General features: G+C 45.5%; 1 protein-coding gene across 6 annotated transcripts in view; it reads right to left on the bottom strand.

Moving 5' to 3' along the window:
* LOC119972633 (putative leucine-rich repeat-containing protein DDB_G0290503) overlaps positions 1 to 20463 on the bottom strand; it is a 590251-nt gene that overhangs the window by 291918 nt on the left and 277870 nt on the right. For all 6 annotated transcript variants that reach the window (XM_038809653.1, XM_038809656.1, XM_038809657.1 and 3 more), the window contains 2 exons: positions 6486 to 6653; positions 4512 to 4595 (listed from right to left, as the gene is read on the bottom strand). In XM_038809653.1, the coding sequence (XP_038665581.1) occupies positions 4512 to 4595; positions 6486 to 6653 (252 nt within the window). The remainder of the gene's footprint in view (positions 1 to 4511; positions 4596 to 6485; positions 6654 to 20463) is intronic.

Here is a 20463-nt window from a genome sequence, read left to right as displayed (position 1 = left end):
CGGATCATAACACTTGTAACAAGGCAATATTTTTGTGGTGCTCTTTCACTACAATTCTGTAAACTCCTGGTGTCGCACCCACTTTAATAAAGGCGAAGGGAGTCAGACGAGTAACAATAAAAAGACGTTTATTTATAATGCGTATGATTTACAAAGGAGCCTGGTCAGACTTCACTCTCTCTCTCGGTCTCTCTATGTCGGTCGGTTCCTATCTAGCCAACCTTATATGCACATTGTAATAGTCCCGTAGTTAGTGGGGGAGCTCATATACCTTGAGCAATATGGAGAAAACGATCAACCCAGTCCCAGTTATTCCATGCATGTTATTACACCCTCCCCCCGCCAAAGTCCGAAGACCCCCATGGGGAACAATGAGGACGATGAAGATGAGGAACGCACAAAGAAGAAAAAAGTTAAAAACACTGACTACAAGAAAGACCCAGAAGAAAACAGCGGAGCCCCACTCGGTGGCGGGTGACGTAGACACTTTGGCCTTGGCACATCGTTGACTGGTGGTGGGGCCCGATCAGCCAGAGTATAACAAGCCGAAGAACTACGCTTGCGGATGAACCGTCTGGGCGGAGAACGTGATTCTCCGAAGGTGGGCGAATGACAATATCCGAGTCAGAGTTTCCAGAGGTTTGTCTCCAAATTGGAATCAGACGAGCCGACATCAGGCATTTCGGTGTCATGAGTATAAAACAATATAGTCGGACGTGCAGACTGTGGAACCGGAGTAACCAGCAGGACCGGGATGGATTTCCCCAAGGAACCGTCAGAGTGGCGGGCCAGAATGGGCCAGAAATCCTGTAAGGAGCCTCTGGAGCGACAGAATGTGAGCACAAAGATGGGCGAGGTGTCGCTTCATGACCTCAAACACGAGCCCGGTATGATATGGGACCGGTTTGATGAACGACAACCCCTGGAAGCCAAAGAGGACCTTCACCAAAGTTATGGGCTCTGACCGCCTCGTCAGGTGCGCAACATCGACGATATTCAGGAATGCCCTTGGAAATCTTGTGTGCGGCACTTTTGCACCAATATTGCACCCAACCAAGTCCAGAGTCGGGGCCAACATTTCAGCTGGGGCCACCACTGTAACAGCACCAGGAGTCGTCCTATAAGAAAAGAGGAAGCATGCCAGCCTGGTATCCGTCAGACCTGTGGTTTGTTTCTTCACGCCCAGCGTCAGCATCTGTACGGCATGTTCCGCCAATCCATTCGTGCTGGGTGATTGCGAACATGGCGGATTTAATTCGCCTTCGCGAAGGCAGCAGACTCCTCACTAGTAAATGAGGTAATCTGTAGGTGGAGAAAGAGGTGCGCAGCGGATACAACGTAGTTGATGGACGCTATTTATTGACCTCGAGCCACTTTAAGTGCACATCCACCAAAATATCGAACATAGAGCTTAAAAACGGGCTAGCAAAATATGCGTGAACGTGGACCCAGGGTCATCCAGGCCACATCTATGAGTGTAAAAGCACCGCTGCCGGAGGCTTCTGATGGACCTTACACACAGGGCAGCCCTGGTTCACCAGCTTAATGTCCACATCAATGGCAGACAACCAGACGTAACTCCTGACCAGCATTTTAATTTTGGAAACGTCTGGATGAGCAGCATGAAGGTCTTTCAGAACGGTTGGCCTTTCGCAGGCACGACGACTCTCATGCCCACAGTCTGTTCTGACATCTTGGTCAAAAAAGGCTTCAACTCCACCAGAAGCTTTCGCTGTGGTCCACCGGAAAAAGCCAAATGACACACCTTTGCTAACACCAGATCATACTGCGACCAGTCGGGGATGAATTAGCCGTTCTGGGCAAGATGTCCATGAAGTTGAGGACAGCCACGATTTTGGTGGCCGTGGGCGAATCCACCAAGATTACAGGCAAGGGAAGGCAACTTAATGTGTCGGCATTCGTATGCACATCCTCCCCGTATGTGCGTGGGTTTCCTCCGGGTGCTCCAGTTTCCTCCCACAGTCCAAAGATGTGCAGGTTAGGTGGATTGGCCAGGATAAATTGCCCTTAGTGTCCAAAACTGCCCTTAGTGTTGGGTGGGGTTACTGGGTTATGGGGATGGGGTGGAGGTGTTGACCTTGGGTAGGGTGCTCTTTCCAAGAGCCGGTGCAGACTCGATGGGCTGAATGGCCCCCTTCTGCACTGTAAATTCTATGAAATGTGTCTGGACGATGTTTGACTATGTATTGGTATGCAGCCAGAGGCGGACCGTCCAATTAGACATCATCGCCGGAACCACCGGTGCCGCCCAGTCGGCACAACCAGCCGTATGATCCCGAAGTTTTCTATTCACTGGAGGTCAGCTTCAATCTTGCCCACAATCACATCGGGGGGTGGTTGGACATAAAAGAAATGAGGCTGGGCTGCGGATTTACTTGAATTTCCGCTACAGCCACTTTTTTCCCCCCAAGGCCGGCCCCAAAAACATTGGTAAGCTTCTGCAACACCACATATAAACCGCCTATTTCTACCTTGAGAATACATTGCAGGTCGAGCTGCAAATGGTACGGCCAGTCCTTGCCCAGCAGATTGGGACCATTGCCCTGCATCACGATGAGAGGAGGACTCAAACATTGATGTTCATAAACCACCTGAGCGAGTGTGGAGCCCACAATCGACAAATGCTCCACGGTATACGTAGCGAGGCGGGCGGCTGAATCGACCAACAACAATCTACTCACTCCATGTCAGATCCAGTCGAACGCATGGTGCAGCACCACTGAGACAGCAACACCCATATCTAATTCTATCTGAATTAAGTGACCGTTAACTCATACGGGGAATCGAATAGGGACCGTTCGTGAACATTTCGGACTTGTCTCCAACTTCTTTAGGGTCGTCCAAATGAAGGGCCCGCTACGGGGCCGATTTCAACCTTGTCCCGAGCGGTCAGGGCGCTGTATCTCATGCTGCCGGTGGCTTCATCAACTCTGACGTATACACTTCTTACAGTAGGCAGAGTTGGCCCCTCCCAAATCCAGAGAGCCCGTGCCGTGCTTAGATCCTCAAGACTCCAGGCCTACTGCAGCGCGGCAGTCCATTCTGGTAACAGAAAGGTGGCGAGCGGTCGTCGTTGAATTACATTAATCTCTGTTCCTTGGAGGCCCTGGACACCCCAAGCAGCACTTTCTTGTGAAAGAGAAATCTGCAAAGCCTGCTGGAACATTAGGGAAACTTCACCTAGAAGCCTTTTTTGTATGTCGAGATTGTTAATACCGCAAACCAACTGGTTTCTGAGCATATCCGCCAACATAGTCTCATATTCACAATACTCTTGTGATTTTCCGCAACCGGGAAACATACTCAGCAACTGACTCTCCTTTTGACCTTTCCACCATATTAAATCTGTACCGTTGCACTATCACAGACGGTGTTGGGTCAAAATGATTCCACACCAGCGCGATGAGCTGGTCAAATGCTACCGTATCCAGTGCTGCTGGCAACATGAGGCCCCTAATTATGGCAAATACGTGCACACTGCAGACCGTTAACAAAATAACATTCTGCCGCTCATTTTCGTTATGTTGTTGGCATGGAAAAAGTATCGCAAACATTCCCCGTACTGATCCCACGACTCAATAGTAAGGTCAAAAGCATCCAACCAACCAAACAAAGGCATAGTGAAGACTCAACGCTGCACCTCAGGCCCAGGCAAAGCAAAGTCAAAGAGAGATGGCGTAGGTGAAATGGCAGAATATCAGCAGTTCCAGTTTATCTTCGTTCACAGTTTAATAAAGGAGAAGGGAGTCAGACGAGTAACAATAAGAAGATATTTATTTATAATACATACTATTTACAATGGGGCCGGGTTAGACTTCACCGGGTCCTCTATCTCCGTCAGTCGATTCCTATCTGGCCAACCTTATATACAGATAGTAATAGCCCCATATTTAGCGGAAAAGCACATACTCCTCGAGTCACACAGGGAAAACAATCATCCCAGCCCTGTGTGTTCCATGCAGATTATTACACCCACTAAATCAGCTGAGAGATCAAAGTAACAGCAATGTGGCCCCAAAAAACTTTGGAGCCCCTAATATAACAATTTAAAGTACCAGACAATTATTGTTGTATGACACCCTAATTTGATCATTAAAAACACTTCAAGAAGCCAACAGTTGGAGCTTTTTAATTGAGACACTTATACACTTATTTTGTTTTGTGCTGACAACAGTGGTTATTCGACTGACAAAAGCATTGCGGTATACTTCCAGGATAATTGCTGAATTCAGATATAGTGAGGATTGAGGAATACCACAGAACATTTTGCCATAAGGACAGGATTTAGTGGAGAAGGTGTGGTCCCTTCTTTTTGGGTAGGTAAAAGCCTAATTAATTGTGAGAGGTAGTTAAATGATTGAAGAACAAAAGAAATCAAAGCATAAAGATGATTCTTTGTTTCAACAAGCATAACTTAGAATATGTTAAGATAATGCCATTTAACTGAGGTCTTATCCTGATGGCTAAAAGAAAGACAAAAGGATACATACTTCTTCCTGTGAACCTGTATATTTCTCCTGTGCCATCTTCAAGTCAGTCTTTATTTTTAGAATAATCTGATCTCTGTTCATAACCTAAGTGTCCAAACAAAACAATGTGGATATGAATAACATAAATGCTATAATTAAATAATTCCATCTACTATTATAAAATGTGGATTTACATAGCAGTTACTATATCGCTGGGCATGAGAATTCAATGTAGAGATTCAGTTGCATTAAAAATAAATGCCACTTACAGCCTTAGGTTTATAAAAATGTGCAAATACAAATATAAATCCATAAAATATGCTGTCTTATAGCATCCAAATTTAACGCCATATTTAGAAAAAGCTGGAAAGGATCCTATCAAGAACATGGATTCTAAAATTTTTAATTAATTCCAATTCTTGTGTCTTTCAATTCTGCAGTGGCGAAGACCGTAATATCCTACATTGTTTAGCTATTCAAAGTACAAATGTAACTGATTCTTTTTCAGCGCATTGGGATGCAAGTTAAACAAAGCTGTATAGTAATTATTTGAGGAAACATTCATAGAGTATAAAACAAATAGTACAATTAATGGAATTTTACGTTTGAAAAGTGATCAATTAAAACAGAAGAAAAAAATGTAGCAAACATTTGTATCATTGATCAGAAGATTTATGTTGCAGTACCCCAGCGCTGAGCTGTAAGGACAGTATAAATTCAATGGCCCAGGTCTCTTGGTCTGAGGCATTGCAGCTGCCCACAAAGCTTTCTGCGGCCAGACTATATTGTGCATTTTCAGTTGGGACCTCTGACCCCACCTGCAGCAGAAATGGGCAAACGCAAAACCTCTCCAAGTCAAGTCCATCGAACGGGTAAGATGGAAAAAGATTAGGGTTAGGGTTAGGGTTAGGGTTAGGGTTAGAGAACATGTCCCCTTTTTACAACAGTAGTTGCCATATTTAGGAAGGCTTTGGGTGACAAGTCTTTTAATGAGTGAGTTAGTTAATGGGTGACTGAGGAGGTGAGGGTCTGTGGGAGTGAGTGGGTAAATGAGTGAATGAGTGAGTGAGTGTGGGTGGGTGAGAGAGCGAGTGCAGGAGTGGGTGAGTAGATGAGTGTGCACGTGAGTAAGTAGGTGTGTGAGCAGGTGTGTGAGTAGGTGTGCGAGCAGGTGTGTGAGAGGGTCTGCGAGCTGGTGTGTGAGGGTCTGCGAATAGGTGTGCGAGCGGGTAAGTGTGCGTGGGTGAGTGAGTGAGTGAATGAATGAGAGAGTGAGTGGGAGTGAAAGAGTGATCGGGAGTAAGTGAGTGAATGAGTGAGTGAGTGAATGAGTGAGTGAGTGAATGAGTCAGTGAGTGTAGTATGGTTGGAGAGTAATCGGGTTGGATCAGGGAAGTAGTCTGGTCGGCTGGGGTCAGGAGGCTGATAAGGGGTCATGGCCTCAGGATACAGGGTATGCCATTTAGGACTGAGATTAGGAGTTATTTCTTCACACAGAGGGTGATAAACCTGTGGAATTCTTGACCACAGAAGGCTGTGGAGGTCAAATAACTGCATGTATTTAAGAAGGAAATAGATTTCTGGACTTTAAAGCTGTCAAGGAGTAAGGGGAAAAAGCGGAAATATGGCATTGTGATAGATGATCAGCCATGGTCGCATTGAATGTTGGAGCAGGCTCAATGGGCTGAATGGCCTACTCCTCCTATTTTCTATGATTCTAGGAATGAGAATGAGTCAATGAGAGCTTCAGCAGTGTCTGCCAATCAAAGAAACAATAGATATGTTGTAATGCTGGCAATGTAATTTACAATGAATACTAATCACCTTGACTTTATTTGGTTAGCAGTGTCTTAAAATCCTTTACATTTTAATAATGGGAAGGCAATTTTAACTTAGTATTAATTTTATGGTAGGTAAATCACTATCCAAATATTAACAAAAATATGCAACGGGTGACTGCAACAATTTATGCTTGTATTGACATTTCCAAAATACCTCTTGTTGAGCAGTTCTATGTTTCTCAGTAATTACTGCCATCTCTAGTTCTATTTCATGTTTCTCCGTGCTGAGTTTGCTGACATCCTGGGAACGCTGTGTTATTTGGTCTGTCAACTTCATAGCTTCTTCTTTTAGCTTCTGTATAAGCTTTTCTCTGTGGAGCAACTGAGATCAGAACTGAAAGCTGCAGCCATTATTTCAAATCATATTCATCATGTCCTTGAATTCTAACACCTAATACAATTACCTCTGTGAATATATTTTTGTGCGCAACTCAGAGTTACAGTCATTTGTTATACATTATTCACAGCAGATGTAGCTGTTGTCTCTCAAATAAAGTTTCCCACATCTCAATATTCCGAGTTCACAGTCAGTATATAAAGCTTTTGTAGCTCTCTGCAGGGTTCTGATGACACATTAAAACTACATTGCATCATCCTGTCATGTGAATGTTCAATCTGATAGTTCAATATATAATGACATTACGTCATCGCTTTTCAATTATTCTCAACGTTTAATACATAATAGGACCATTTCCTGTCTCCAAGTCTAAGTCAGTTCTGAATGGTTAAGAAATTCTTTCTGAAAGGTTAACTGCAAATAGCACTCAAATCTCCAGTGACATATTATTGACAGCACCAATTACAGACTCAGATGGGTGCAGGGAGTACATTAGTTCTGTGAGGATAAAATTGAGTGAAGCAAACTTGCATTAATTGGAAATAGTTAAAGGGAGGTCTCACAAAAGTTTGAAAAAAATTCTGAAAGCTTTAGAAGGGCATCAAAATCCATTAGTAATGAGACTCCAGGTCCATCCCCCACGGGGTCCCCCATCCCCATCTGACCATTGGGGCAGCAGCTGCAGTGCCCCTGGGCCGCATGCCGGGAATGGAAATGGCAACTCACCTCATCAGATCCCTTCAGCAGCCATTGCGTCAGCCTCACATTTTTAAAAAGGAATATTAAACAGCGCTTGCGTGACTTCTCGCTGGGGAGCTGGTTAGTTCCCGGGAGGCCATTAGATTGGACTTCCATCTCGCAAATGATGTGGAGATTAGTCTTAATAATTTTCTTGCCATGTTTGGGCGGGATCCGGAACGCGTCACCGGGAAGGGGCCGGTTAGATAGTGAACAGATTCGCACTCAGCACAGATCCCGATTTTGGCCTCGCTTGCTATTTAACCTGCACGACTAGATCTGTGCCAGGTGCAACTGTTATGGGCAGCGTTTAGAGAACCCCAAATGTATCATAGAGTTCGCCTGACCCACAACTTTGAATAGATTGTGGTCATGGTACTTTTAAATTAAACATTGTTTATTTATGAAACCAGTTAACACTTTATAAAGCCACAGTAAACACCTTAACAACTATCAACACCAATAAATCCCCAAAGAATACAGTACTCGCTCAGTAACTCTTAATCTTCCTTGCAACATCCATAAGACAAAAATAATCCTTTTTACAGAAAGACATCAGGTTTAACTTCACTACTGAGAACAGTTACCACTTTGAAATCACCAAATGAACATTCTTTAGCTTGCAAAGATTCATACACATCTTTCTGTGACTGCAGCTTCTCTAAATCTAAAACAAAAGTAAACACACCCTGTAGCTGTGAGCCCAAAGTGAAAGAAAAAGCAGACCGACAGCCCAGCTCCACCCACACTCTGACATCACTGCAGCTATCTAATAAACACCCATTCTTAAAGGTACACCCACTGCAGCTATTTGATAAACACCCATTTCTTAAAGGTGCTCTCACATGACACAACGTGGTGGTTAGATCGTGCCCCTTAAGTCAAATGACCAAAAGCTTGGTCAGAGAGTTAGATTTTAACAAGTGTCTTAAAGAAGGAAAGTGAGGTGAAGAAATGGAGAGATATAGAGAGGGAATTTCAGTGCTTGGACCAATGGTGGAAAAATTATGATTGGAAATGCAAAAGAGGACAGAATTAGAGGAGTACAAATATCTCAGGGGTTGTAGGATTGGAAGACATCAGAGAGGTAAGGAGGGATGAGGCCAAGAAGCAATTTTAAATTCAGGGCATTGCTTGACTGGCTGCCAATGAGCACAGGGGTGATAGAGGAATGGAACGTGCTGCGAATTAAGACACAGGCAGCAGAATTTTGAATGACTTCAAGTTTATGGAGGGTAAAAAGTGTCAGACCAGTTGGAATAGTCGAGTCAAGAAGTAATAAAGGCATGGTGAGGGATTCAGTAGCAGATGAGGTAAGACAAGGGCTAAGTAAAGTGACGTTATGGACGTGAAAGTAGGTGGCCTTTGAGGTGGCACAAATATGAGGTCAGAAATTCAACCCAGGGTCAAATGTGACATCAAGGTTCCAAACAGACTGGCTTAATCTTAGACTGTTGCCAAGGAGAGGGATGGAGTCAGTAGTTCAAGAATGGAGTTCGGAGTAGAAACCAAAAATGATGGCTTCAGGCTTCCCAATGTTTAATGAGGCGGGGTGTCTGCTCATCCAGTACTGAATGTTAGATAAGCAGTCTGATAACGTGGCAACCATAGAGGAGTCGAGACGGGTGCTGATAAAGTAGAACTGGGTTTTGCCAGCGGATATGTGAAAACTAATGGCATGCCCTTGGATGATGTCGCCAAGGGACACCATGTAAATGAGAAACAGGAGGGGATCGAGTATAGATCCTTGGGAGACACCAGAGGGAACGGTGTGGGAATAGAAAGAGCAGCCATTCCAAGTGATTCTCGAGCTACCATTAGATAAATGAGAATGGAACAAGGTGAGAGCAGTTCTCAGCTGGATAAGAGTGGAGAGGCATTTGAGGAGAACGGTATGGTCAACCACGTCAAGAAGGACGAGGAGGGAAAGTTTCCCTTTGACATATTCACACAGAATGCCATTTGTAACTGCGATAAGAGCTGTTCACTACTGTGGAAGACATACAAGTTTGATTGGAGGGAGTTAAACATGTAGTCCTGGGAAAGATGGGTTTGGGAGACAACAACACACACAAGAAAATTGGAGAGAAAAGGGAGTTTAGAGAAATTATAGCAGTTTGCAAGGACAGAGGGATCAAGTGTTTCTTTTCGGAAGATAGGTGAAGACACGAGGTTTAAAGACCAGAGGGACAACACCTGAAGTTTAAATGTCAGCTAGCATTGGAGGCAAGAGGGGAAGTTGAATGATCAGCAGTTTATTGGAATAAGAGGTGGATCTCCTGGGCAAGATTAGCTGAGATAGGGAGAAAAAGAAAGGTATGTGAGTTTAGGGCTGGGGCAAAAAGGATCAAAGGAAGTTTGGCAAGGTGGCCCATGGAAGGGAGATCACTAATCATATTGTCTCAATCTTATTGGGCTCCTTCACTAATAGGTGAAGATCAGGTTGCAGGAGGCAGGGTGAGGGATTTAAAAAGATGGCCTGGAGTCAAGAAAATAAACTGGGAGTTATCTTTGAATTCCAGGATGATCAAAGAATAGTGAACAGTTTTAGCAGGTGCAAGGAGGACTGGATGGTGCTTTAAATGGTCAAGCCACATATGGCGGTAGATTGCTAAGCCATTCAAGTCTGCGGCCCTCGGTCTTAAGCGGGCAGAGATGAAGGCTGTACGAGAGCAAACAACCAAGGTGAGAGCGAGTAATGGTTTTATCTGAGATGGCCGCCTTTATGAGTAAACCACGGGAGTAGTAAGACCACATCAGATGGAGGTGATGCTTTATTGACTGCATAGCAAAGAGTTCTACACCATTCCATGGTACTATTCCCATGAGTCAGCTCAATCGCTTGCTGAAAATGTCATGTTTTGGCCATTGCAGTTTCACTGTCAAGAAGTGCACCGAATCTCACTTCAGAAATGGTTTTGTATCATGTAGCTAACAGATGCCAGCAGCATGTAGCACAGGTAAAAGTAGATTATGTTAATCAAAATGCAATACTAATTTGATTGCAGGGACTGTCATTTTCCAGCCAACACCCCTTCTTAACCTTCCATAAATGAACACATGTTCAAAACCACAAAAGAGATTTCCTCCCCCGCCCCCCCAATTCCCAGTAACATAACTCAGAGGAAACCAAAGTTACAGGTTCGTTGCTGCAGTACTTCTTCTCGATGCTGCATTACTCCTTCTAGTTAGCTATTCTGTGGTAATTCATTTGCATCCTGGCTCGTCAAAGTCTTTTCACCATCTATATAGCACAACCCATCAAGATTCCCCCCTCCCCCCCCCCCCCCCCCGACCATCAAGATCCACAGTGAGCCCCTGGACAATGTGGATCATTTCCCTCATTTCCCATACCTCGGGAGCCTCCTCTCAGCGCGAACAGACATTGACGTTGAAATCCAGCATCGACTCCAATGCACCAGTGCAGTCTTCGGACGCCTGAGGAACAATCGACTCCAATGCACCAGTGCAGTCTTCGGACGCCTGAGGAACAGAGTGTTCCAAAACCGAGACCTCAAATCGAGAACCAAGCTCATTGGCTGCAGAGCAGCCATGGTCCCCATCCTCCTGTATGCATCAGAAACATTGCCAATGTACAGCAGAAACCTCAAATCCCTGGAGCTATCACCTCCAACAAACTGGATTTCCTTGAGGGTGATAAGATTTCTTCAAAAGCAAAGATCCTGCAAATCCACTGGAAGAATAGGCATACCAAGGTGAGCGTCCTCTCCCAGGCCAATATCCCAGTATTGAGGCACTGGTCACGCTTGATCAGTTGTGATGAGTGGGCCACATTGCCCGACACAAGATTCCGAGCTTCGCAATGGCAAGCAAGCACTAGGAGGGCAGAGGAAACGCTGCAAAGACACTCTGAATACCTCCCTAAATAAACACAATATCCCCATCTATATGTGGGAATCACTTGCCTCAGAATACACAAACTGGAGAAAAAGCATCCGGAAAGGCATCAATCACCTTGAGTGTCGTAGGGTGGAGCATGCAGACGTTAAGAGTAAACAGCAGAAGGAGCGCGCAGAATCCAGAGCATCCCGCCCACCTCATCAAAAACCACCTCCAAACCTGTGACAGAGTCTACAGATCCAGGATTGGACTATTCAGTCATCGCAGAACACACCTCCCCGGAGTAGAAGCAAGTCATCCTCAACGCTGAGAGAGTGCCTAAGATAGCACAAGTCAGGACTGCAATGGAACATTCTTCACTAGCCTGAATGAGGGCAGCTCCACGGACTCTCTGGAAAATCACGGCGCTTATGTTTACTTCCCTCAACTTATCTCTGGCCAGAACGAATGAGGCGTAGTTGACTTTCTTTGTATGGAGAATCTTTGTGGCCTCCCTTGCGCAGCAGTATAACACGAACTGGTGGATGTTGTTTATTTCTCCAGCATCAGCCTGAAAGAAGCCTGGTACCAATGTGAGAGCCCGGGTCAGCTTGGCATTCATGGGCAATGTAGTCTTTTTACTGCTTTGGTGCTGCAGTTCTAGCTGCAGCAGTTGGCCGATTTCAGTCACAACCTTCATTGTGCTGAGCAGACAGGTATGAAAGGTCCTTGCTAATGTTTAGGTAAGATAATGGCCAGGATATGTTGGATGACAGGGCTTCCCATCCTGCCAACCGAAGAGTCGGTAAGGAACACATCCTGCTGACTCTGCCTGACCCACAGCGATTTCACACTCAAATGAGTGTCAATTGACTGCAGAGGGGACTTCTTCCCCTCACTTGGGAGGATGACTGTCCCAACAGAGAGCTGCTTTCCACTCAGGTTGGCTGGCAGCTCTCTAGTTCTTGAAGTGACAAAAGCAGCAGTGGACAGAAGAGGACCAATAACTGCAAATTAAGGGGGCCTCAATCGGGGCATGATATGAAACCTCGTCCGCCCCAGCATAAAGTTGCTCAGAGATCGGGGTGAGCGGGAACCCTATTCAACCTATTTCACATTTAGAGGGATAAAGGGCTGTGGACGATGTAAACAAGAGACAGGATGTAGATGGGGAAGTACAGACCACTGGGAAACTCCAGACAAAATGGAGCTAGGATAGGAAAATAAATCATTGTTGAAGATGTTACGGATACAGCCAGATAGGTAAGAGTGCAATCCCACTTAACTGGAAAAATAGTGAACAAGGATGGTATGGTTGATCATATCAAAGGCTGAAGAGGGGTCAATGAGGTATGATCACAATAACAGCTTGTATTTATATAGTGCCATTAATATAGGGAAATGGCCTAAGGCACTTCTCAAGAGTGTAAGCAGGCTAAAATTGGCACCAAATCAAAGAAGGGGACATTAGGGTAAACAAGTGGAAAGTGCAAAAAAACAAAGAGTAGGAGGTACATTAAATTCTCAGAGGGTTTTACGGCAGGAGGACAAGTAGTAGCGAGCCTATTGAGGAATTTGAAGACGAGACTATGAGTTTTAACATTAAGGCAGTGCACCTGATGTGAATGCCATTCAATGAGCATAGGGGTGATGGTTGGATGGGATGTGGTGAGAGTTACGATATTGGCGGCAGGATTTTGAATGAATTCAAGTTTATGGAAAATGAGTGATCATCCAGAAGAGTAAATGATCACATAAGGTGACAATTATTAAAGTATATGGGAAGAGAACATTTCAGTACTGCAAGTGTTAAAAAATCCTGATTGGAGAGATTCAATTACTGAATTGTGGGAAAGTTGGGCATGGATTTATGATAGGAAGGGGAGGTTGGAAATGAAACAACAGGAGATGTAAGAGTGTTTTTCTGAGGTGGAGGTTTTAATGATAGTTGATTTCAAAGTAAGAACACAGTACTTGAGGAAAGAGAACCATTTACAATGTCAGAGAGCATGAGAGCCAAAGGTTGGGAAGTGAGTAAGTTTGGGGGGACAGAGTTCTTGTGGACAAAATGAGCTTGTAGAATTCCAGAGGGGACACGGGGAGAAACTGAAGGACAGCATGTAATCAAGGCTAAAGCAAAGTCTGCAGGGGAGAGCGGGGAGATTACAATAATTTATTTGCCACAAAATATTGCTTAAGCAGAGTTTACAAATTGTTCTAATAGTGTTGATGGAACCATCAATTCACCAGACACGTGTTTCCGATGTGAATCGAGGCTTTAATTGACTTACTTCAGAGCCAGCCTGTTACCTGTCGATGAACTCGTAGTGACCCAGGCTGTCTCTGGACACGGGTATTTATACAGCTGCACTAGGGGGAGGAGTCGTGGGCGGAGCCAAGGGTGGAGCCCAGTACAAGTTCCTGAGTGCTCCCAGCGCTACTCCCCCTAGTGGTAGGATAGCGCTACTGCGCTTACAAAGACAGTGTGAATTAACATATATATTACATTCACCACAAGTGTATTTAATGCTTGCTTGCCAAGAGTATTAAAGCATGTAGGAAGAGAACAAAAGAGTGGGAGTGGGCTCGGTAGCTCACATGCAGAATTAAATCAGGAAGGACTTGATGGACGAAAGCCTGTCACAAGAGCTGCATGTTCTACGATTCTAAATACACAGCATAAGATCCCCACATTATTCTAACTTTATTTAGTTTCATAAATAAATTCCAATTCATTGATTGTTTACAAAGAATAAGTGGTAAACACAAAAATTAAGAATTTGTTTCCTTATACAATGAGCCTTCGAGGGTTTTCCACTGCTGTAATCTTCTCCAATCGACTGTGACTTCAGGAGCAGAATCGTGTTATGTAATGAATCAAGTAGAGTTGTCAAAGTTCAGACTCTGTGATGAAGTGCGTATACCTGTCAACTGTTTTACATCTCAATTAATAAGCAATCGTATTTGTTTGACAAGGTGGAAGGACCTTCCATGGCTTCAGATAGTAATATGCCAGTATGTGAAAATAAAACCTTGTCATGTGTCAGTGAAAGTATTCCTGTTTCTGTGACATTGGCATGAATATTAAAATGAGCTGAACTCTCTCTCAAGGCATATCTATTTATGATTAGACATTTTCAGACAAGCTGCTGTTCTTGTGAAGGCACAAGGGATAAAAGCTACAGCTACCAGTAAAGGTAGATTATGCACCATTACATATGGTGTTCTTCAAACTTCAAATAGAGTTACCATCTAAACAGCACTGTAAAGTCAGCATACAATTGGAACATTTCTTCAAGGCACTATCTTTTGAGTGCACTTTTGCCCAAAATCATACAAGAAGGGGAGTGTAGAATGCTTTATGTTTATTGCTTAATCCAAAAAAGAGGGCTAAAGGTGAGAAAAAAAAATATTATTCATTCATGATTTTCCTCACACTGTGGGTAAGACCTGTAAAACAATAAAGTTGAAATTATTTGCTAGTGCATTAACCAGCCTATGGCTGTCTATTAAAATAATCGGGGGCATATTCTTTCAGTATCTGAAACAGCAAAACAGCCATCAGAGAAGAGGTGTAAGTATTAAAAAATGTAATGGATCTTATAATAATGGTCATGAGATAGTAAATATTCAGAAGGAGGAATGAACAACAGACCCTTCACTAAAGGACAGTGGCAAAGCATAATTCAAGACTTTGATAAGTTGAATGTTCCAACAAGCTGAACCGTCTCAAAATAAAGGCTAATACGCAAGATAAGGGTGCATGGAGCTGGAGGTAATATATTGGCATAGATAGAGGTTAAAAGTAGAAAGAAAGAAAAGATAAATGGTACATTTTAAGTTGGCAGATTTGAACTCGTAAAGTTTGGTCAGGATCAGTGCTGAAGCTTTAGCTACTTAATCTATACTAATGAGTTAGACAAAGAGATCAAGGATAATGTATCTATGCTGATGTTACAAAGATGGGTAGGAATGTAAGCTGTGAGGTGACCACAAAGGAACCATGAAAAGATATGGACAGGTTTAGATTTTCTTTTATTATTTCATGGTACGAGAGCATTTCTGGCAAGACCAGCATTTGTTGCTCATCCCTAATTAGCCCTGAAAAGGTGGTGGTAACCTGACTTGCTGTTCATCTGTTGTAGGTATAGCTACAGTGCAGTTAGGGACCATGTTTCAAAATGTTGACGCAGTGACAGTGAAAGAACAATGATTTTTATTCATTTACGAGATGTGAGTGTCACGAGGTAGGCCAGCATTTATTGTCCATCCCTAGTTGCCCTTCAGAAGGTGATGGTGAGTTGCCTTCTTGAACTGCTGCAGTCCTTCAGTTGTAGGTACGCCCACTGTGCTGTTGGGGAGGGAGTTCCAGGTTTTGCCCCATGAAGAAAAGACAATATATTTCCAAGTCAGGGTGCTGAGTGACTTGGAGAAGAATTTCCAGGTGGTGAGGTTCCCAGCTATCTGCTGCTCTTGTCCTTCTAGATGGTAGTGGTTGTGGGTTTGGAAGGTGCTGTCTAAGGAACCTTGCTGAGTTACTGCAGTGCATCTTGCAGATGGTCCACACAGCTGCCACTGTACGTCAGTGGTGGAGGGTTTGAATGTTTGTGGAAGGAGAAGCAATTAAGGGGGCTGTTTTGTCCTGGATGGTGTCAAACTTCTCAAGTGTTCCTGGAGCTGCATTCATTCAGGCAAGTAGAGAGTATTCCATTACATTCATAACATGTACCTTGTAGATGGTGGGAAGGCTTTGGGAGGCCATGAGATGAGTTATTCGCCGTAGGATTCCTAGCCTTTGACCTGCCCTCGTAGCCACAGGCAGTCCAGTTCAGTTTCTGATCAATGGTAACCCCCAAGATATTGATTGTGGGGGATTTAGCAATGGTACTTAGATATATAGATACATAGAAGATAGGAGCAGGAGGAGGCCTTTTGGCCCTTCGAGCCTGCTCCGCCATTCATCACGATCATGGCTGATCATCCAACTCAATAGCCTAATCCTGCTTTCTCCCCATAGCCTTTGATCCCATTCTCCCCAAGTGTAATATCCAACCGCCTCTTGAATATATTCAAAGTTTTAACATCAACTACGTCCTGTGGTGATGAATTCTACAGGCTCACCACTCTTTGTGTGAAGCAATGTCTCCTTATCTCTGTCCAAAATGGTTTACCTGAATCTTCAGGCTGTGACCCCTGGTTCTGGACACACCCATCATTGGTAACATCTTCCCTGCATCTACCCTGTCCTGTTTGAATTTTATAAGTCTCTATGAGATCCCCCCTCATTCTTCCGAACTCCAGCGAGAACAATCCCAACCTAGTCAATCTCTTCTCATATGACAGTCCCGCTATCCCTGGAATCAGTCTGGTAAACCTTCGCTGCACCTCCTCGAGAGCAAGAACATCCTTCCTCAGAGACAGAAACTGCACACACTACTCCAAGTGTGGCCTCACCAAGGCCCTGTACAATTGCAGCAACACATCCCTGCTTCTATACTCGAAACCTCTTGCAATGAAGGCCAACATGCCATTGGCCTTCTTTACAGCCTGCTGCACTTGCATGCTTACCTTCAGCGAATGGTGCACAAAGACATCCAGGTCCCACTGCACACTCCCCTAGCCCAATTTGCAACCATTCAGGTAGTAATCTGCCTTCCTTCTTTTGCTTCCAAAATGAATAACCTCACACTTATCCAAATTATACTGCATCTGGCATTGGTTTGCCCACTCGCCCAACCTCTCCAGATCTTGCTGTAGGATCCCTGCATCCTCGTCACAATTCACCCTCCCACCTAATTTGGTATCATCTGCAAACTTTGAGATGTTACATTTTGTTCCCTCATCCAAACCATTAATATATATTGTGAATAGCTGGGGTCCCAGCACCGATCCTTGTGGTACCCCACTGGTTACTGCCTGACAATTTGAAAAGGACCCATCAATCCCTACCCTAAGTCCCTCCCTCACTATCCTACTTCACTGCTTTCCATTTCTCTCTTAGTGTTGGACAAGGTTACCAAGACTCACTTCCACAGCCATATTTCCTTCCTCAGTGACTGTCTTCGTCTCCGATTTACACCACGGGGATTTCAACTTAAATTTCACCCTGCATGTAACCTCCAGGATTACAGGTACCTCCAGGATATACAACATTCTTCCAACTGCTGCTCTCGCCGCATCCTGAAAGCCACACTCAGTGCCATGCGGCGCCACATGAAGACACTCGACATCTCTCTCCAGCAGCACCGTCTTACTCTCTCTCAAAGCTGTCCCTGTCCCCAGTTTCATTTCATATCATCATAGAATTTACAGTGCAGAAGGAGGATATTCGGCCCATCGAGTCTGCACCGGCTCTTGGAAAGAGCACCCTACCCAAGGTCAACACCTCCACCTTATCCCCATAACCCAGTAACCCCACCCAACACTGACGGCAATTTTGGACACTAAGGGCAATTTATCATGGCCAATCCACCTCACCTGCACATCTTTGGAATGTGGGAGGAAACCGGAGCACCCGGAGGAAACCCACGTACACATGGGAGGATGTGCAGCCTCCACACAGACATCCTTAGCATCATTCGACGTCTTAATAAGAATCTTTTCCTGTTTCTTACAGATGGTAAGGAACGCAAGCTTCACCAACTCATCAACACCACAGCCCATCCCAGACCATCCACCAGTCCCAATCCCTCGTACCCCATTTCTCCTAATCCCAGCCCTTGCCGCGTGTTCACCATACCCTCTGACCTTCCCCTCTCTGAGGCTGAGCGTGCTGTTCTCAGCAAAGGACTCAGCTTTGTACCCTGACGTCCCCATCTCAATGAATTCCAGGCTCGGCATGATGTTGAACTCTTCTTTCGTCGCCTTCGTCTCCGTGCCCACTTCTTTGGGCACGGATCCTCCCCCCGTTCCACTGATCCTTTCATGTGCCTCCAACATTCCAAGTGGACCCCCCCCCCCCCCCCCCCCCAGCCGGGACAATTACCTGCCCTTGATCTTTTCATTGAGAACTGTCGACGGGACATTGGCCGTCTTAATTTTTCTGCCCCCCTCACCCATTCCAACCTCTCGCCTTCTGAACTTTCTGCTCTTCACTCTGTCAGATCTACCCCCGACTTTGTCATCAAACCTGCCGACAAAGGGGGTGCTGTGGTCGTCTGGCGCACTGACCTCTACTTCGCAGAGGCTGAGCGCCAACTCTCTGATGCTTCCTCTTACCTCCCCCTGGACCATGACCAGACCACTGAACATTAAACCATTATCTCCAACACCGTTAGTGACCTCATTTCCTCCGGATGCCTTCCCCCTACGTCTTCCAACCTCATAGTCCCCCAACCCCGGACAGCCCGCTTTTACCTACTTCTCAAAATCCACAAAAAGGACTGTCCCGGCAGGCCCATTGTGTCAGAATGCTCTTGCCCCACCGAACTTATTTCCTCTTATCTTGACTCCATCCTCACTGTTTTGGTCCATTCCCTCCCCACCTACATCCGGAATTCCTCTGATGCCCTGCGCCATATTGACAGCTTCCAGTTCGTGGGCCCTAACCGCATTCTATTTACCATGGATGTGCAATCCCTCTACACCTCCATCCCACACCAGGATGGCCTGAGAGCCCTTCGCTTCTTTCTCGAAAAGAGACCCGGACAATTCCCATCCATCACCACTCTCCTCCACCTGGCTGAACTCGTTCTATCTCTCAACAACTTCTCCTTTAACTCATCTCACTTTCTCCAAATCAAAGGTGTAGCAATGGGTACCCGCATGGGTCCTAGCTACGCTTGCCTTTTTATGGGGTATGTGGAACATTCCTTGTCCAAGCCTATCCGGGCCCCCTGCCACAACTCCTTTACCGATAGATTGATCTCTATTTTGGTGCCGCGTCATGCTCTCGCCCGGACCTTAAAAAAAAAATTCATCAACTTCGCTTCCAGTTTCCACCCCTCCATCACTTTCCCTGGATAATCCCAGACACTTCACTTCCTTTCCTTGATCTTTCTGTCTCCATTTCCGGCAATCCCTAGGAAATTCACCCTGTAAGACTATATTACAATGTGTATGCTAAGGAACCCTTCCTCCTTATTTGATGTAGACATTAATTGATTACGTGGGCGCGATTCAACGGAAGAATTTCAAAGTCTGCTTTTGGGTGCGTTTGGCGGGGTGTTTTGCAATGGCCACATTGGCGAGATCGTGGCCCCTATTCAATGGCACTTAGTGCCAAAAGCCCCCACAAGATTCTTTACATTAGTGGCTCCCTCCCCGTCAGATTTACCCAACTGACATCTCAACAGTTTGGCGCTAACAAGGGGGAGCTACTTTTAAGTGCTCCCTCACCCCTCACTCCCAGTCAGCACAAAAGCATAGCAGCACGCAGACCTGCTCATCGCTTCGTGCGTGCCGGCCTGGCCCGGCTTCTCGACACTGTGGATGATAGGGGGCCACCCTGTTCGCCCAAGGGGGCTGGAGGACCAGCAGCAGGGCCAGCAATGCCACCTGGCGGGAAACATGACAAATAGGACCACCTTCCAATGTAAGAAGAAGATAAGCGATGTCCAATGAGCCCAAGGGTAAGTTATCAGCTCTCTCCTGGCATCAGCTCTACCTGCTACCCCCCAAAGGTCCCAAACCCCACCCCTCCCAAATCAGTAGCTGCACCTCCCACTCTCCCCACATCCGACCTTCATGCTTGTACCTCAGAACCTCCTGGCACTCACCAGCACAACCCCTTCATGTCTAGGTATGGTGCCCACAGATGCCACCTGCTACAGACACTCCTAACCCATCAAGCGGCAGTTCACAATGCCATCTCTTTGTCCCCACAGGAGATGACAAGAGACAATCTGGTGAGCACCACACAGTTACGATGCACATAAGGTGGAGGCAGGAACATTCAAGGGAGACAGCAGTAGGAGCTCTGCTAGTTACCAGGACTCAGCTAGGTCCCAGCTAGATGCTGAGCCTCTGGACAAGGTCCTCCCAGAAATTATGCAGATGATAGGATACAGCCATGATGTATCAGGAGCAGGTGTCAGTGACACTCCAGTGCAAGGCCGATTGCAGGAGTCCCAAAGACTGCAGGCCGGGAGATGATGCCAAGTGACACCCAGGCCAACACTGGCTAGGGTGGCGAACTCATTGTAAAACTGGAGCAAGAATTCCGCATCTTGAGTGGTGGTCTCCAAGGCATGGCTCAGTCTGTGATGACCGTGACTGA

The sequence above is a fragment of the Scyliorhinus canicula genome, chromosome 10 (genome assembly GCF_902713615.1).
Source record: "Scyliorhinus canicula chromosome 10, sScyCan1.1, whole genome shotgun sequence".
Classification (NCBI taxonomy): Eukaryota; Metazoa; Chordata; class Chondrichthyes; order Carcharhiniformes; family Scyliorhinidae; genus Scyliorhinus; species Scyliorhinus canicula.
The sequence above is the reverse complement of the archived record's forward strand: the minus strand, read 5'-3'. Positions and strand labels throughout refer to the sequence as shown.